General features: G+C 41.0%; 1 protein-coding gene across 2 annotated transcripts in view; it reads left to right on the top strand.

Moving 5' to 3' along the window:
* MFSD1 (major facilitator superfamily domain containing 1) overlaps positions 1 to 14,574 on the top strand; it is a 44,675-nt gene extending 30,101 nt beyond the window's left edge. The window contains exons 16-17 of one of the 2 annotated variants that reach the window (XM_069727430.1): positions 9,003 to 9,105; positions 9,905 to 14,574. In XM_069727430.1, coding sequence (XP_069583531.1) covers positions 9,003 to 9,105; positions 9,905 to 9,964 — 163 coding nt within the window. In that variant the 3' untranslated portion in view covers positions 9,965 to 14,574. Of the gene's footprint in view, positions 1 to 3,485; positions 6,584 to 9,002; positions 9,106 to 9,904 lie in introns of those variants that run through there. The other variant, XM_069727431.1, reaches the window with a different exon arrangement.
* Positions 14,575 to 16,637: the final 2,063 nt, after the last annotated feature.

The raw sequence follows: 16,637 nt of genomic DNA, 5'->3' as shown, positions 1-16,637 counted from the left end.
ATATCCCATGGTCCTTTTGGGAGGAATAAATCAGTCCTTTTGTGTGGACCATTTTCATTTCAAACCCCTCACAATCAGAGAGACCTTGACCATGTTCCCTTCACTTGAACTGATCAGTTGCTCAGTGGTAATTTTTCTAAGAAGGTTAGACGATTAATGGTGTATATGAAGTCTATGCAGGGAGCCTGGTTGAGTTACATGGCATAGTATAGGCCCTTCATACCGCCGTGCTCTAGAACCCCTTCTGATCAGCTGTATAAAGGAGGGCTCCGGTATGTGCGGCGTCCCCTCTGTTTGCCAAGCACCGCTCAGGACAATGGGATTCTGTTTCATCAGACTGTGTTGCTCTCTGTACAGAGCTGTAAGCTTGGTAGGGGACAAGGAATGAGTATTTTCACCGAATAGTACCAAATTAAAATATAACTCATAATATAATAGTATAAAAATTGACATAAATATTTGTCTCCATATTCCCATTATCCCATATGGCACCATTCCCACGCTGTCTCCTACTAAGATAAGTTTTACCCGTTTCTCTCTGGCTATATACCCAAAGTATAGTGTGATGTGTGGTACATCTATTAAAATACCACTTGAATTTTGAATATTTTAGTATTTGCGCCACTTTGATATACCCTACATCTGGGAATATGTGCAGCATATATCTGCCTATGTAAATCTTTCTATATATATACTAGCTGTACTACCCATCTTCGCCCGGGTTAATAACTGCTGTTAGCAAAATAGAATGTGTTAACAAAAATTTATTCTGCACACAAAAACCACAAAACAAATAGATAGAAATGCAATTATTAAAAGGCAAAAAGTAAGCTAATAGAAGCATTTCACAACATATATTTCAACACCTGAGAGATTCCACACAGATCCCTGAGCCTTGTTGATGGACATATCAAATGCCTGTCGAAGAGGAAACTAGAGGCGTTTAAAAGGACTCTGTCACCTGAATTTGGAGGGAACAATCTTCAGCCATAGAGGTGGGGTTTTCGGGTGTTTGATTCACCCTTTCTTTACCCGCTGGCTGCATGCTGGCTGCAATATTGGATTGAAGTTCATTCTCTGTCCTCCATAGTACACGCCTGCGCAAGGCAAGATTGCCTTGTGCAGGCATGCACTACGGAGTACAGAGAATGAACTTCAATCCAATATTGCAGCCAGCGGGTAAGGAAAGGGTGAATCAAACACCCGAAAACCCCGCCCCTATGGATGAAAATTGTGTGTTGAGTTGCGTGTGGTGACATGCATGTAGCAACTTTTGTGAGATGAGTTTTGTGTGGCGACATACGTATAGCAACTTTTTGTGTATCGAGTTGCATGTGACAGGTTAGTGTAGCAAGTTGTGTGCAGCAAGTTTTTAGCATGGCGAGTTTTGCGTGTGGCGAGTTTTATATGTGGCGCATTTTGAGTATGTGCAAGTTTTGTGTGAGGCAACTTTTGCATGTGTTGCAACTTTTGTGTATGTGGCAATTTTTCCGCGTGGCGAGTTTTGCACGAGGTGAGCTTTGCACATGTGGCGAATTTTGCGTGAGCCTAGTTTTTGAATGTGGCGAGTTTTGCATGTGGCGAATTTTGCGCGTGGCGACTTTTGAGTGGCGACTTTTGTGTTTCGATTTTTATGTGGCGAGATTGGTGTGGCGAGATTGGTGTATGTGTGGTGAAATGTGTGCTGAGGGTGGTATGTGTTCAAGCACGTGGTAGTGTGTGGCACATTTTGTGTGTGTGTTCATATCCCCGTGTGAGGTGAGTATCCCAGGTCGGGGCCCCACCTTAGCAACTGTACGGTATATACTCTTTGGCGCCTTTGCTCTCATTCTTTAAGTCCCCCTTGTTCACATCTGGCAGCTGTCAATTTGCCTCCAACACTGTTCCTTTCACTTTTTCCCCATTATGTAGATAGGGGCAAAATAGTTTGGCGAATTGGAACGCGCGGGGTTAAAATTTTGCCTCAAAACATAGCCTATGACGCTCTCGGGGTCCAGACGTGTGACACTGCAAAATTTTGAGAGATAATTTTCATTGATAAGGTATTAGGTTCATCTTATTACATATGGTACAATAGTGTTGTTTTTGCACTCTGTCTTATTAGGGCCATTCAGGGAAAGGCGGGAGAGCCGCTGGTGAGCGGGGGCGCCATTGCGCAGGTTGAGGGTGCCAACCTCCGCTGTTAAGAAGGAAGTCTATAGTGATTTAATAGGGTGGGATTTTTTTTTCCCCTTCCTTCAAATTGTTTGAACAGACCCATATCATATGGGATAATGGGAATATAGAGAAAATATTAGTCAATTTTTATACTATTATATTAAGTTATATTTTAATTTGGTACTATTCTGTGAAAATATTGTTATTTTTGGTACCAATCTATTGGATTTACGGTGAACGACAAGGAACGAGTGCCTCGGGCCCCCAGTAAGCCGATCAGCGGGGTGCAGCGAGTCCAGCTCCCACCAGTCCTGTTTGTTAGTTCTGACCCAAGTAAAGAGCGCTGCTCCCCCAACCTTTATTGGTGATGTCCTCGAAAGGGGACGTACTGTCAGGTTTGCTTCATTAGCTAGGCCAGCCCTCCTCTGTTTGCATTGACTCTGAAGGCTTGCTTGGCTAATGATCGGAGACTGGCACTGACACAGAGAGGATCCAAAGTGCTTTGCTGGTGTCTGAGTGAAATGTGAAAATAAAATGCTATAGAAATGTGATGATGAAGCATTTCAGTAACTGATGGGAGATTTGTGGTCTCAAATGCTCGAGCTCTGGTGTTCACTTGCTTGCCACAGTAGGGAGCTGTTGTAATGTTAAATAATGAGACTTTTTTTCTGTCTTTTCAGCTTGTCTTTCTCCATCTGTCTCTTTTTTTTTTTTTTTTTCTTTTTAACTTGTGTATGAATCAAAATATTTTAGATGTCACTGTCTGTGTTTTTATAAATTTGTGTCCTTTGTAGTTGTGGTGTCGCTGAGCTTTTCCTTCGGAGTGTGCTGGTCATCACTACCATAGAAGGCTTCGCTAGTCTTAATCTGTGCTGTGCATTTATTTTGCTTGGCTTGCTTGTTTCTTCTCCCGCTCGTGTTCTTTGATTACTGGGTGCAACTTCCCTAATCTTTGACAATAGCAGTAATACTCAAGTGTGATTGCTATTTTCAGTTTTGGTGGTAGCGGGTATCACAAAAGCGACATTTTCTTAGCTTCTGTGCTTTTCTCCACAACAGCTTAAAGGGTAGTATGCCTTGGACAACCCTTCTAGATTGTGGGTGCTCCAGTGACCATACGGTTATAGAAGACCTTTTATCAAATCTGTTGGTTTTCCTGTTGTGTAAATTTGGAGATTTTTAGAAGGTCCCATGACATGGACGATAAGTGCATGCCACTAACTTTACTGGTATCCACAGGGGATTGCCTACATTATGCCTTTGGTTCTGTAATCTAGCATTGACATTTTATACTGATCTTAATGTAACTTTATAATAATCTTTTGCAGAAAAGAAACTGAATAGCAAAATATCACCTTCCTGTTCGCTGAAAGCGGTCAGCAAGCTGTCACCTCGAAGAGCCTTAGTGTCTTCTGAGCTTGCTGCAGACATTACTAGAGTTGTATTCCGGTCTATAAACTAACCACCTCCTTGTATGCCAGTGCTAATGAAGGAATCCTTAATGGTCGTCATTGCACACACTGGCTAAATGGCCTCGATTGCATTTGGTACTCCATATGGTCTGTTCTTCCAGCTTGCTTTTAATTTTGTTTTGGCCTGATGCACTTAACATGGGTCACTTTATGTTCTAAAGGCTCTTATTTCTCTTTTTTAGCACTTTATGCCTTAGCGCAACGTACTGCAGAAATGCTGCATATTCACTGCTTGTTTTACAAATGTATTTTATTTTTATTTAGTGCTTTTCTGCAGTGAGTGGGTGAGATATTGTAAAATTGAATCCACTCCAGTACTGCAAAATGCAGCAGATTTTCCAGCTGTAGATATATGCATTAAACAGCAGCTCTCAATATCTTCCTGCACTTTAGGATGTTTTATGAAACAAACAGCAATTACAGGGGAATCTGTCATGTAAAAACAAAAAATAATTTTGACCTGCGAATATGTGGTTAATCTTTAGGTTAATAGCATTCTACAGCTACCCAGCCACTGCACTGAAACTACAGCTGCTGGAAGGAAATGAACCTTATTCCTCCCGGCAGCCTCAGGCTTTCAGTCATAGAGGTGACTGACAGGTAGCTCTACATTGATACCCAGCCGTGCCTCCACAGTTCCTACTGGCCACCGGACTTTGAGTGCATAATCCAAGCAGGTTGGTAACGCTATTAACCTGCTGATTAACCCCGCATTTGTTTTACATGACAGGTTCCCTTTTAATCATACAGTTATAGCTACTAGGCCATGACGAGACATATATATGTTTTGCTCAAAAGTTTAAAGTTTACATACCCTGGCAGAATTTTTTAATAACACCAAAACTTCTCCACTCTTGGTTTGGTTAGTGATTGGGTGAAGCCGTTTATTGGCAAACTACTGTGTTTTCTCTTTTTAAATCATAATGACAACCCAAAACATCCAAATGACCCATATAAAAAGGTCACATACCCCATTTCTTAATACTGTGTATTGCCCCCTCTAACATCAATGACAGCTTGAAGTCTTTTGTGGTAGTTGTGGATGAGGTTCTTTATTTTCTCAGATGGTAAAGCTGCCCACTGTTCTTGGCAAAAAGCCTCCAGTTCCTGTAAATTCCTGGGCTGTCTAGCATGAGCTGCGCACTTGAGATCTCCCCAGTGGCTCAATGATATTCAGGTCAGGAGACTGAGATGGCCACTCCAGAACCTTCACTTTGTTCTGCTGTAGCCAATGACCGGTTGACTTCGCCTTGTGTTTTGGATCGTTGTCATGTTAGAACGTCCAAGTACGTCCCATGCGCAGCTTCCGGGCTGATGAGTGCAAATTTGCCTCCAGTATTTGCTAATAACGTGCAGCTTTCCTTCAACTTTGACCAAGTTTCATGTTCCTATGTAGCTCACATATCCCCCCAAAACATCAGTGATCCCCCGCCGTGCTTTACAGTAGGAATGGTGTTCCTTTAATCATAGGTCATGTTAACCGCTCTCCAAATGTAACGTTTATGGTTGAGGCTAAAAAGTTCAATTTTGGTCTCATCATTCCAAATTACCTTGCTCCAGAAGTTTTGAGGCTTGTCTCTGTGCTGTTTTGCTTATTGTAGGCTATATACTTTGTGGCATTGGCTCAGTAATGGCTTTCTTCTGGTGACTCGACCATTCAGACCATTTTTCTTCAAGTGCCTCCTTATTGTCCATCTTGAAACAGCCACACCGCTAGTTTTCAGAGAGTCCAGTATTTCAGCTGAGGTTATTTGTGGGTTTTTCTTTGCATCCCAAACAGTTTTCCTGGCAGTTGTGGACAAAATTTTTGTTGGTCTTCCTGACCGTGGTTTTGTTTTTACAGAGCCCCTGATTTTCCATTTGTTAATCACAGTTTGAACACTGCTGACTGGCATTATCAATTCCTTGCATATCTTTTTGTATCCCTTTCCTGTTTTATACAGTTCAACTACCTTTTCCCATAGATCTGTTGACAATTCTTTTGCTTTCCCCATGACTCACAATCCAGAAACGTCAGTTGCTGGATGAAAGATGCAAGAGTCTGTGTGGATCCCAGAAATTCACTCAGCTTTTATGTACACACTGATTACAAGCAAACAGGTCACAGGTGAAGATGGTACCTTTAGAAGCCAGTCTCTGGAAAAAGGCCAAGGAAGCAAAATTTTTGTTGAGGTATGCAAACTTTTGAGCACAACTGTATATATTTATAAGAGACTGAAGTGAGTCTGCTGGCTTGCTCAATTCTAAATGTGGTAGGCCAAAAAATGGGCAATCGTAACCAGAGATTAGTGAATATCCAATTCCCCTATCCCAATATTTTTTTGTCTGTCCCTTGCCAAAATACACGTCGAGCTTGATATTTTTCCTTTTTTTTTTTGTATGAAAGCATATGCGCTATTCGCACTCTTTTCTGCACTTTCTTTATTTTGGCTACCAGCAATGGCTATCTGTTTAAAATCCAAACTCTAGATGCCTTGTATGAAAGTACTGGTATATATTGGGGAATTGCATAAACAGCATCACCTTTTATGTTATCAGCCTGGAAGCCATCTGATGGGGTGAGGTAGTCTGCAAGGACCCTGTCCATTCCGTTTCCCTGCTTCATTATCCGATTCCGCTTTTTGTAAGGATTTGCTTATAATGTAATACTAGGCTTGTAACTATAGAGTACTTTATACCGCCTCTTCTGTATGAACTCAAGTGAGGCTGCTGCTTTGGCCTTTACTATTCTTTTTCTGGTGGTTTTGTCCTTTGTTACATTTTCTATGAAAGTTTTTTGCCTTTTCTGTAGGTAGCTGCTTCCGCTATTACAGCACATAATGACTGGCTGTGTGATCTTGTGGTCACTCTGTAATGGAGCATGCTGTTGCCTTTTCACATTTGGCAATTCAAATTTCTCTAGTCCATGCCTCTTGCCATGCTTGTACTGTTACCATTTTTGCTTGTTTGCTATGTTTTTAAATGTTTTTTGTTTTCAATGGAATTGCACCATACTTGGCTAAGATTGCACGATGTGGCTCCAAGAGCCCTGTAGTAAATGACATAAAGTAATGAGAACATAGACTCACCTGATAAACGCCCTCCTGCTGCTCCAGCACCATCTGGTGTTCCCCTGTGATCCCTTCTATCCGTGCAACCACTGGAGCCAATCACTGGCCTTAGTGGTGTTTGGTGGAGATGGTGATGTGGGCATAAGGGGCATTATTCCTGCAGGAGGTAATGCTGACTGTACCAAAGGGGGAACACTGGAGCTAAGGTGCTGAAGTAGCAGATTTCAGGCGAGTATAGGTTCTCTTTGATGATGATTTTTTTTTTTGCATTTTCCTTTTTTAGGCAATTGTCTTCAAAGCTTGGAAAATCTTTTTAAAGGTTTATTCTCACCCTCCTAAATGATTATATTTGCAATTTACTTATTTAAAAACTTTTTTCATTCTTAAGAATAAAGGGATTTTTAATTGTTCAGCTCGCTGCTCATTGCCTAGGTTACAGGCTACCTCTGCTGTGTCGGCAGTGGCCCGCCTCCTTGGCAGGGAGCACAGTGTTGTTCTGAAGCCAGTGCCATTGTGCTCCTCCAAGGCTTGCAGCATCGGATAGCGCACATTTTGGAGGCGATGCTGCTGTAAATCAAGCAGGAGCACAGCTGTAGACTAGGAAGTTGGGAGTTTGGGGACCAGTGAGCTCCTGCAGAAGCTGAGAAAATCCCTTTAAGGGTATGTGCACACGATGCAGATTTAGTGCAGATTTAGTGCAGAACTGCAGCAGATTTTTCTGCAGCAGAAACGCTGCAGAACTGCACTGTGATTACAGTACAATGTAAATCAATGTGAAAAAAAAGCTGTGCACATTGTGCAGAAACGCTGCAGATTTCAAAGAAGTGCATGTCACTACTTTTGTGCAGTTCTGCAGCGTTTCTGCACCCCTTCATTATAGAAATCCACAGTGGTAAAGTCTGCACAAAAAACGCATAAAAAACGCACCTACGGATTCTGCCAGGAGATGCAGATTTAGTGCAGAAAATTCTGCACCACATTTCCTACGTGTGCACATAGCCTAAAGGTTCTTCTCCACTTTATGAGGTACTTAACAGAACATACAGTAATTAATATGTTGTCAACACTTGTTGGCAGCAGGGGTCATCCAAAAATGAATATTAGGCATGATGTAGTAACACCATTGTATTTTGTTTTTATTGTAATGTTTGCTGTTTTTAAGCACTTTTCTAGTCTTGCACTTTAGTAGTACCTGAGTGGCAGCGGTATTTATTATGCTTGAAGGGTTGCTCTACTTTTATATTGATGACATAGCCATAAGATGGGCCATCCATATTAGATTGGTGGGGGTCCGACTCACGGCACGCTCTGCGATCAGCTGCTTTCTTTGTGGGCTGCAGCTGGATGTTGGCTGTGAGCTATGCTGTTCATCTTCTCAACCGCTTTGTAGTGGTGGCTGCCGGGTCTTGCATGCCTGTCCCTATGCTAATAAGAGCAATCTGCAGTTCCCGGCCATGGCCATTATACAGATGATGGCGCTGTTCAGCTCTGCAACTGCTAACCTCTGTCTGCCGTTAGTGCCGAGAAAAGCTGATTGTTGGGGGGTGTCAGTGGTCGGACCCCCACTGCTCTTAAACTGATGACCTATCCTAAGAATAGGTCATCAATATAAGTAGTGGAGCAGCCCCAATAGCTGGTACTCGAGCAGTTTTTTTTTTTTTTTTAAACATGGTCATCTTCCGAAACGTAATTTGTATTAACCTGGTGTTCTCACAGGCGTTACTCAGGGAATGTGTCTGTTCTAATATGCGGAGCCCTCTGAGCATTTCATTACCAGAACTGTATGCTTTACTTGTTATGTATTTATCATGTTGTGTTTTTTACTAAGAAGCAAATATTTTCCAGAATGAAAATGTGATTTCTTTAAAAAAAACTTTATTCCAAGTTTAAAATAAAATTCTTATTGAAAAAAACAATGTTTCTATTGTCGTCATTGCATGAAATGGAGCCATAACATCGGTGTATTGTTTCTTTGTAACCTCTGGTCCTGGTTTATGCCTTGCGCTATAGAAGTGCCACACGAATGTGAGCAGAGCCCATCTTCTCAGCAATGCCTTCCTCTGACCTTGATCAGGTTCCTGTTTTTGGTTTGTTCCGTACATATGGCCGAAAAACTTTATGTAACGTATTTAACCTTTTTCTTAGTGTTGTGGTTTTTTTTGTTGTTGTTTTTTTGGTGATGTGCCCAAATGTTAGATCACACACCAGACAGAAGAATTATACTCTTAATTTTTTTTTTTTTTTTGCAAAACTGCTTGCTATATTACTACGTGTATCCTATTAGGCCATCCATTTACCATGTCTTTATTCATATGATTCATAGGGCTGAAAAGGCACGAATACGAAGGCAAAATTCAGAAAGTAGGTTTCGTCCTCTTAGCGCTTTTGCTTTAAGGGTTAGATATCTCTCCAAGTTGGGAGCACAGGTACGTGTCATAATCACCATTGGTAACAAATGTGTGTTTGGTTTTTTATGTAATGAACAATTGAATAATGCTTCTAAATATGTAAATGTTTTGACTGTCATCTTTTCTATCCCTAAATTCTATTCACTGTTCAATAACCATCCAGGTGTCTGGAATATTTGATTGGCACCAGTTAGGTGTCATTGATGGGGGTGGGGGGCTAAACAGATCTATGTTGTTAGGAAGATTAGTGTTGCATGATATTATTGTAGTTCTTTGAGTTAGTTGGTAATGATATATTGTGTATTTACTGGTGATGAGTGAACGTGCTCCTGTGCTAACATTGTCTTCGGCCTAAAATATGTTCGAGTCCCTGCGGCTGGATATCTCCCGGCTGTTCAACAGCCGCAAAACATGTGGGGACTCCCTGTTTGTTAGACAATCCCTGCATGTGTTGGAGCTATCAAACAGCCACGAGACATGGAGGCTCAGGGACTGGAACTTATTTTTCGAGCACGCCAAAGACCCTCGGTTAGCACATCAGCGTGCTCGGAAAAAGCCTCATCCGAATATGTTCGTTCATCACCAGTATTTACTAAACCACTTAACAATTTCCATATATACTTTGCAATTTAAAACCAATAGTGGTTACCGCTTAGAAACTACTTGGAAAACATCATGTTGTCTTCACCCAAAAAGATGAATTTGCGTTTGAAGCGTCTATAAAATCTCCTGAATTCCTTGTGGCTGCTACTCAGAATGTGAATGATTCATAACCAGATTTTCCCCTTATTTTGTTATTTCTTTGTTTCCCCCCCAGCTGCCGGAGCATTACTGCAGCCACTTGTCATCTCTGGCCCACAGAAGTGTCCTAAAGTAACGTCCGAAATATTTTACCAAGAAGTTATAGTCTTTCAGTATGCCAAAGGATTAATGATGCTGCTTTTAGTTTAGACATGGGGGGGAGGGGTGTACATGAATATTTTTGTGTATCAAAGACTTCAGTCTATGCAAATTGGGCAACATTGATATGCACCTATTTTTTTTTTTTTTTTTTAAATATAAATGGTGCTCATACTCTGGAAAGTGTGTCTAGCTGGTAAGCCAGGGTAATCTGAAAAATGACTTGTTATGCTCCAGTCTTCTGAGAAGCAATATAGAGACTTTTGCGTTGACTTTGGTAAATGGTGAGAAATATAGGGATCATCTGTACTTTGTGAAGGCTGCTATAATTAATGCTCGGACACAAAGGTTCGTAATACGTTGATGAAATTCTAGTAGATGGACTGTTTACAATGGATCCACTGGTGTCCCTGCACAGCTATTCTGTAGGAGTCCTGCTAGGCCCTGTTCACACTGTTTTCGAAACCCCTGCCCTATAAAAACCTGATTCAGAACAACCACCGATGGGGGGCCATGAATTTCATTTGTTCACATGGACACAAACGTATTCTGCTACGGACACGTTCAGAGTAAAAAATAAAAACTTTGCAATGACCCTAAAAGGGGTCAAATTTACCAGCCTGTGGCCTCTTCGGCAGTTCATCTGAATCTCGTTAGGTAGATAGAACTCTGGATACACTACAGGAACACAATATGTTGAAAAGATCATCTGTTTAAAGAGCGTGCCGCATCAGACTAAGGCAGTAAATATAAACCTAGCACTCAGCTTAAATACGTTGAAAAAGAATTTATTGCAGTGCACAGAAAACATTTTGGTCCAAACAGAACCTTCAGTTGTACTGAACATGTAGGGTACGTGGCTCTCTGAGAGACCGGATGTAACAAGTAAAGCTGGAATAAGCGTGTAGGTTCCGTGTACTGCAATAAATTCTTTTTCACCGCATTTAAGCTGAGTGCTAGGCTTATATTTACTGCACTTATGGTTTGGGAACCTAACCTTAGCACCACCCCATAGCTGTGCTCACGGTGTGCCTTTACACATCAGACTAAGGGGCATGATTAAACATGGCCACTGATTCTAGTCCACTTGTCTAACAATGCTGTTTGTCTGAGTTCAGAATAAGCATTTGATTCCTTTTTAAGTCATATGCTATTCGTGCTGCTCTGAGTGGTTTTTTTTTTTTGCTTCTCCTGGTGGTTGATGAAACGTCATTATACTATTGAATAATATACTTTAAAAGGGTTGTCCATCTTCATACCAAATTGGTCAATAGGTAGGTAATGCTTTAAAATGATGAACTTACCATTACTTGCCATTCCAAGGCTTTCTCTACAGTGCCTCATTGCTGCATCTGGTCTTCAACTTGTAGCGACTGCAGGCAATCATTAGTTTCAGCGGTCTCATACCATTTTATATTGAGATTGATTGGCTGTAGCTGTGGCATGTTATAAAGTTTAATATCACCACTGCGACCCTATCAATAAAGGATTTCCACAGTTAGAGGGTTGTCCGGACTTGGGGCAAAAGTTTGCTTTACAAGACTGCAGTCTGCTAAATGTAAATCGTGCAGTCTAGACCCATCTGTCTTCTCTCAATTCACTTCCACTAAGCAGCTAAATGAGTCTAGTCTGCACTTGGCATAAGTGTCCAAATCGCATACATGCGGTCATGAGACCACCTACCCACATCAGGAATCCCAGGAAATCGCTACCATCACATGCTGTCATGATTTCCGAGAGACTACAGTCTTTTTTTTTGTCCCAAACCTGGACAACCACCTTAAAGGTTTATACCAACTTTTGGTCACCAGCCAGCCTAACTTTCTGGTGGGGAAGGTGCACCAATGTTTGAGTTCACTCCAGCAGCATTGTTGCACTGATTTGTATGATGGAACCATAGAGCTCTTCAATACATGTAGATGTAGAGTGATGGAACTTTGCCAATTACTTACACTTTTAAGGACTTCCAGAACATACCCATCTAAAAAAAACAAAAACCTAAGCATTACGTAGGGGGGTTAGGTCATTTTGAATCATTTCCTACTGGTGACTCAAATTTGAGTCAGGATGGCCAATCCTTATAAAGTGGTGCATGGGTCTTTTTGATATGATCCCCTTTACTATATGTTGAGGGGGAGGAGTAGAGTAACCCTTCATCTTGTACACTATTCTGTAGAGGTTACAACAATGCCTCCATTTGCACCACTACATTCCTACAGACTTCTGAAGTTTGGAACCTGTCAGAAGGGGACAAAAGTCTGAGGAAAGAAGTCCAACGTAACAAGTCGAGTTTTTTTTTAAAAAGTTTTATTAAAGTAAAATAAATCACCAAAGTAATGTGATCCACTCGACCACAGAGTACAAAGCTTCATGATCAGTGCCATGCCACGTTTTATTGGACTTTTATAGATATGAAGACTTTTTGTGTTAACCGTGCACCTTTGTGTCACTAGTACTGTATTTTGCAAAAATTCTGTTTCACCTCTTTATTCTTCACAATTCTACAAAATAAGCTATTGGAGATGTCATGTACACTGTTTCAAGAGCATTTGTGTGTTCAGACAATAATGTGATGCTGAGCAGTGACTTCAAGAAGTTAATTTTATAGCAACTTTTTTTTTGCGCGCGAAATGATGAGAATATAAGTAAAGATGGACACTTGCCAATATAGTCTACATGCCTATACTCATGAGTATTTTGTATAGGAAAGTGATAGATAAAACATCAGGCTAACGCCTCTACATTTTTTTTTTTCTTAATGACACAGAGTTTACATTTCTTACGTTTGCCATAGGCGCCCCTCCAAAGAACTAGAATTGAACTGCAGTCTATTGACTCTTGTCCTCAGCATCCTTAGAACTGCCAAATGCTATATGTAGCTAACTCCTTGTAAAGACCCATACACATTAAAGCAAGGTTGGCAAACCTCCAGATTTCAATGGATCTGCTGGTCAGATTACATGTTGGGGACTTCCTGATCCCCACCTCCAGATTTCAGGAGAGTGAAAATTAGGAAAGTTTACCTTTAAAGGGAACTTGTCCCCAAGGCCAGAAAAAGAGCTTTTATTATACTCTCCGGTCTGATGGGCATTGCTGGTCTGGATCTGGCTCTTCCTCTCTTTTTGCAATGCTGTCCTTCTCTGCATAGTATGGATGACACGTCCTTGACCAAGGTCATCTACACTTTGTCCAGCATTTTGGTCCTGCTCAGGCATTTCTCTCTGCCCCGAGTAAAGTACTGCAGTGCACCTGCACCCATAGGACGTGTCATCCACACACAGCAGAGAAGGACCGCAGTCAGGAGAAGAGAGGAGGGGCTGGACCTAGACCACCAATGCCCATCTGACTAGACCCCCACCCCCCCATAGGTGAGTATAATAAAAGGTGTTTTTCTTGTCTTACAGGCTGGATTGGGGGAATATAAACAACATATTAGAAAGCTGTATATGAGCACTTACAGGTACTGGCCTTGCCTCAAATGAGAAAAACCTGGTGACGAGTTTCTTTTAAGACCAGATCCTTTTGTTTGGTGACTACAAGCCACAAACTGAGGTGTCTTAGAAAGGCTGACTCCCCTCCAGTCCTTTGAAACTACATGCAGTGTCAACCATTTCTCCCAGTACACATGCACACAGAGCTGTTTCGAGTGTGCACTTAAAGCTGTTGAGGTATATGGACACATTAAAAGGGGTAATCCTACACTGAAGGTTTTTGTAGGCATTCATGGTTTTACAGCAATAAATGCAGGCATACTCTGCACCCCTGTGGTTCCAGCGCAGGTCACTCTGTAGGTCTGTTTCCTTCGGAAGTCACCAGGATCACCGCACCCGAAGTTTGACTGCAGCGGTCAGGTTTCTCGAAGAGCTCATAATTAGAGATGAGTGAATTTGATGGGGTCAGGGTTTATTCGGCAAGCTATAGCTCTTACTGAATAAGCTGAAGAGGGAACCCGGCTTCCTGGATCGCTGCGGCTGATCAACTGTTGTTGCTGCTGTGTGACAGTCACAGCACATTCATGGAGAGCCTGTGTGTTGACTGTCACAGCCGTGATACATGCAGTTGCAGAGCCGAACAGCTGATCAGTCGGAGCGCTCCAGGTATCCGGTTCCCTCTGCATATTATTCGGTAAGAGCTATAGCATTCCGAATAAGCCCTGACCCGATCAAATTCGCTCATCTCTACTCTTAATCAAAGAAACATCCGATAACGTGCTCTTCTGGTCATTACGTGAGCTGCACAGTAAGTTTGTTATCTTTGAACAATCTCGTGGTCCATTAACACGTTACTGAAATACCATACTGACCTGTGGTATCCAGCTAGAAAATAATGGCCTATATTTGTAACAGTAATAAGCGGATGCTTCTGCAGCCCGATAAACCTCCAATCGTGTTTTGTCTGCCCTGGAATATGCTGCAGTGATGAATGTCAGGCTCAGACTTTGGGCCTCGATTAGACAGTTCATTGTATTCTCTTTAGTTTACATTGTTACTTTCCATGTTTACAATTTGTACTGAAACCACTATATTCATATCGTAAGAAATTGTACTTCTATTTTTGTGTGTAAAATTAAACATTTTTTTTTCTTCACCTTTTTGGTTTCTTAAGATAATTTTAAAATTTCCTTTCTTTTTATCTTGAACGTTTGTTAGATTACAAATCGAAGTATTTGCAGTGCCTTTGGGCTAGGTTCACACTGCAGACTTCCCACTGTGGAGATGCTGCAGCGATATCTACAGCAACTTTGTCTTTGCGGAGAAGCAGTGGGGGAAGCCTCATTTTAGGTATTGCAATGAGTGTAATTCGCATCTACATACACATCTAAAAGAAAAAGTACATTGCGGATATGTTTTGCAGCATGCTCTTGAGAGTTTTTAAGATCCGCAGTGTTTTCACAACATGTGAACTTGCTATTAATCAGTTCTGAACCATAAAATTAAAATAAATCTGTAACCTATGTCTTTTACTAATACCACAGGGTTTATTTTCTATCTTTTTCAGTAATTTTAATATTTCTTTGATTCCGAACTTCTACAGTGTATTTTTTTTCCAGCAGCTTTAACCCCCTAACGTCTGACCGATATGCCTTTTAACGGCGGCCATTAATGGGCCTTATTCCTCAGCGCTGCTTTTCAATGACGCTGAGGAATAAAAGTATAGCACCTCCCGGTGGCGACGATTCCCATGGGTGTCAGTTGTATATGACTACTGACACCCTGCAGTATCGGACCTGGATGATTTTGTGACCGATCGGGGTCGATTAACCCTTTTAAATACTGCTGGCAATCGCAACAGTGGTTTTAAGTTGTTACAAGGGGGTCACAAGACCCCCCCTTAGTAACCATCGGACCCCACGATGGGAGTCGCGGGTCCCGATGGCTACCATCATACCTTGAGGTCATGTGCTGACCCCAGGGTATGGTGGCCTGTGAGAACCATCTATAAACTGTGTCTCACAGGCTGAGTCAGTGAATCACTGACTGCTCTCGTGTACTACAAGTACATGAGTACTGCAGTGTATGAGACCAGAGATTAAAAGAAAAATTGTACTTGTACCAAAGTGAGACTAAACGAAAAAGTAAAATATGTTAAAAAAAAAAAAAATACACATAATTGGTATCGCTGCATCTGGAACGATCGGCTATATAAAGCTGGCATGTTATTTATTCAGTATGGTGAACGCCGTAAAAAAAATATGGCAAAAATGTCGCTTTTTCATCATAAGGACTCACAAAAAAGTGATTAAAAAGCGATCAAAAAGTCGTATAAAAAAAAAAACCAAAACCTCCAAATCTTCCTGCAAAAAATCTACCCCTAATATGGCTCATTCGGCAAAAAAAATTGTTACAAATCTCAAAATAAATACAAATGAATGTGCAAATACAAATGAATGTGTTTTAGTCTGTAAAAATAGCAAAAAACCCCCCCAAAAAACTATAAGTCTGATATTGCTTTAATCGTACCGACCTGAAGAACAGTTGGTGAACGGCGCAAAAATTCAAAACTGAATTCCTAGTTTTTGTTCATTCTGTATTTGAAAAATCTGAATAAAAAGCGATGAAAAAATATTATGTACCTCCAAAATGGTACCAAAAAAATCTGCAACTCGCCCCACAAAAAACTAAGCCCTAATACACCATTGTTTTCCAAAAATTAAAAAGTTACAGCACTCAAAATATGTTGATGAATAAAACTAACAAAGCATTTTTACTGTTTGATGGCAGCAAAACCTAAAAAACAAACAAAGCCCAATATAAATTTGGAATTTCACCACTCGAAGAATAAATCCGCCCTGTCACTTATACTGCACTATGATCAGCACAAAAATAAGTACTGTTATTGTACTGCTGTTTTTGTTAATTTCACCTAAAAAAAAAAAAAATCAGAACAAGGCTCAGCTCACATTTATTCTGCGCTCTCTGCTGAGCGCTTAGGTCAGGGTTTCTGTGTAAACTCAAAACCGCTATTCAGGAAAAAACAAACAAACATGGAACCACTCACTCACAGTAGTGTTCAAAATAGCTGTTCAATATGACTAACCAGATTAATCACTGTTTTTGGTATGAATTATATTACCACAAGGAAACCACCAGACTCCGCAATCGTGATCTGCATGTTTTTGAGTTATGTATCAGAATAATTAATTGAAAGGG

Source organism: Ranitomeya imitator, chromosome 5 (assembly GCF_032444005.1).
Source record: "Ranitomeya imitator isolate aRanImi1 chromosome 5, aRanImi1.pri, whole genome shotgun sequence".
NCBI lineage: Eukaryota > Metazoa > Chordata > Amphibia > Anura > Dendrobatidae > Ranitomeya > Ranitomeya imitator.
Note: the sequence above shows the minus strand (reverse complement) of the source record. Positions and strands in the feature narration are given on the sequence as shown.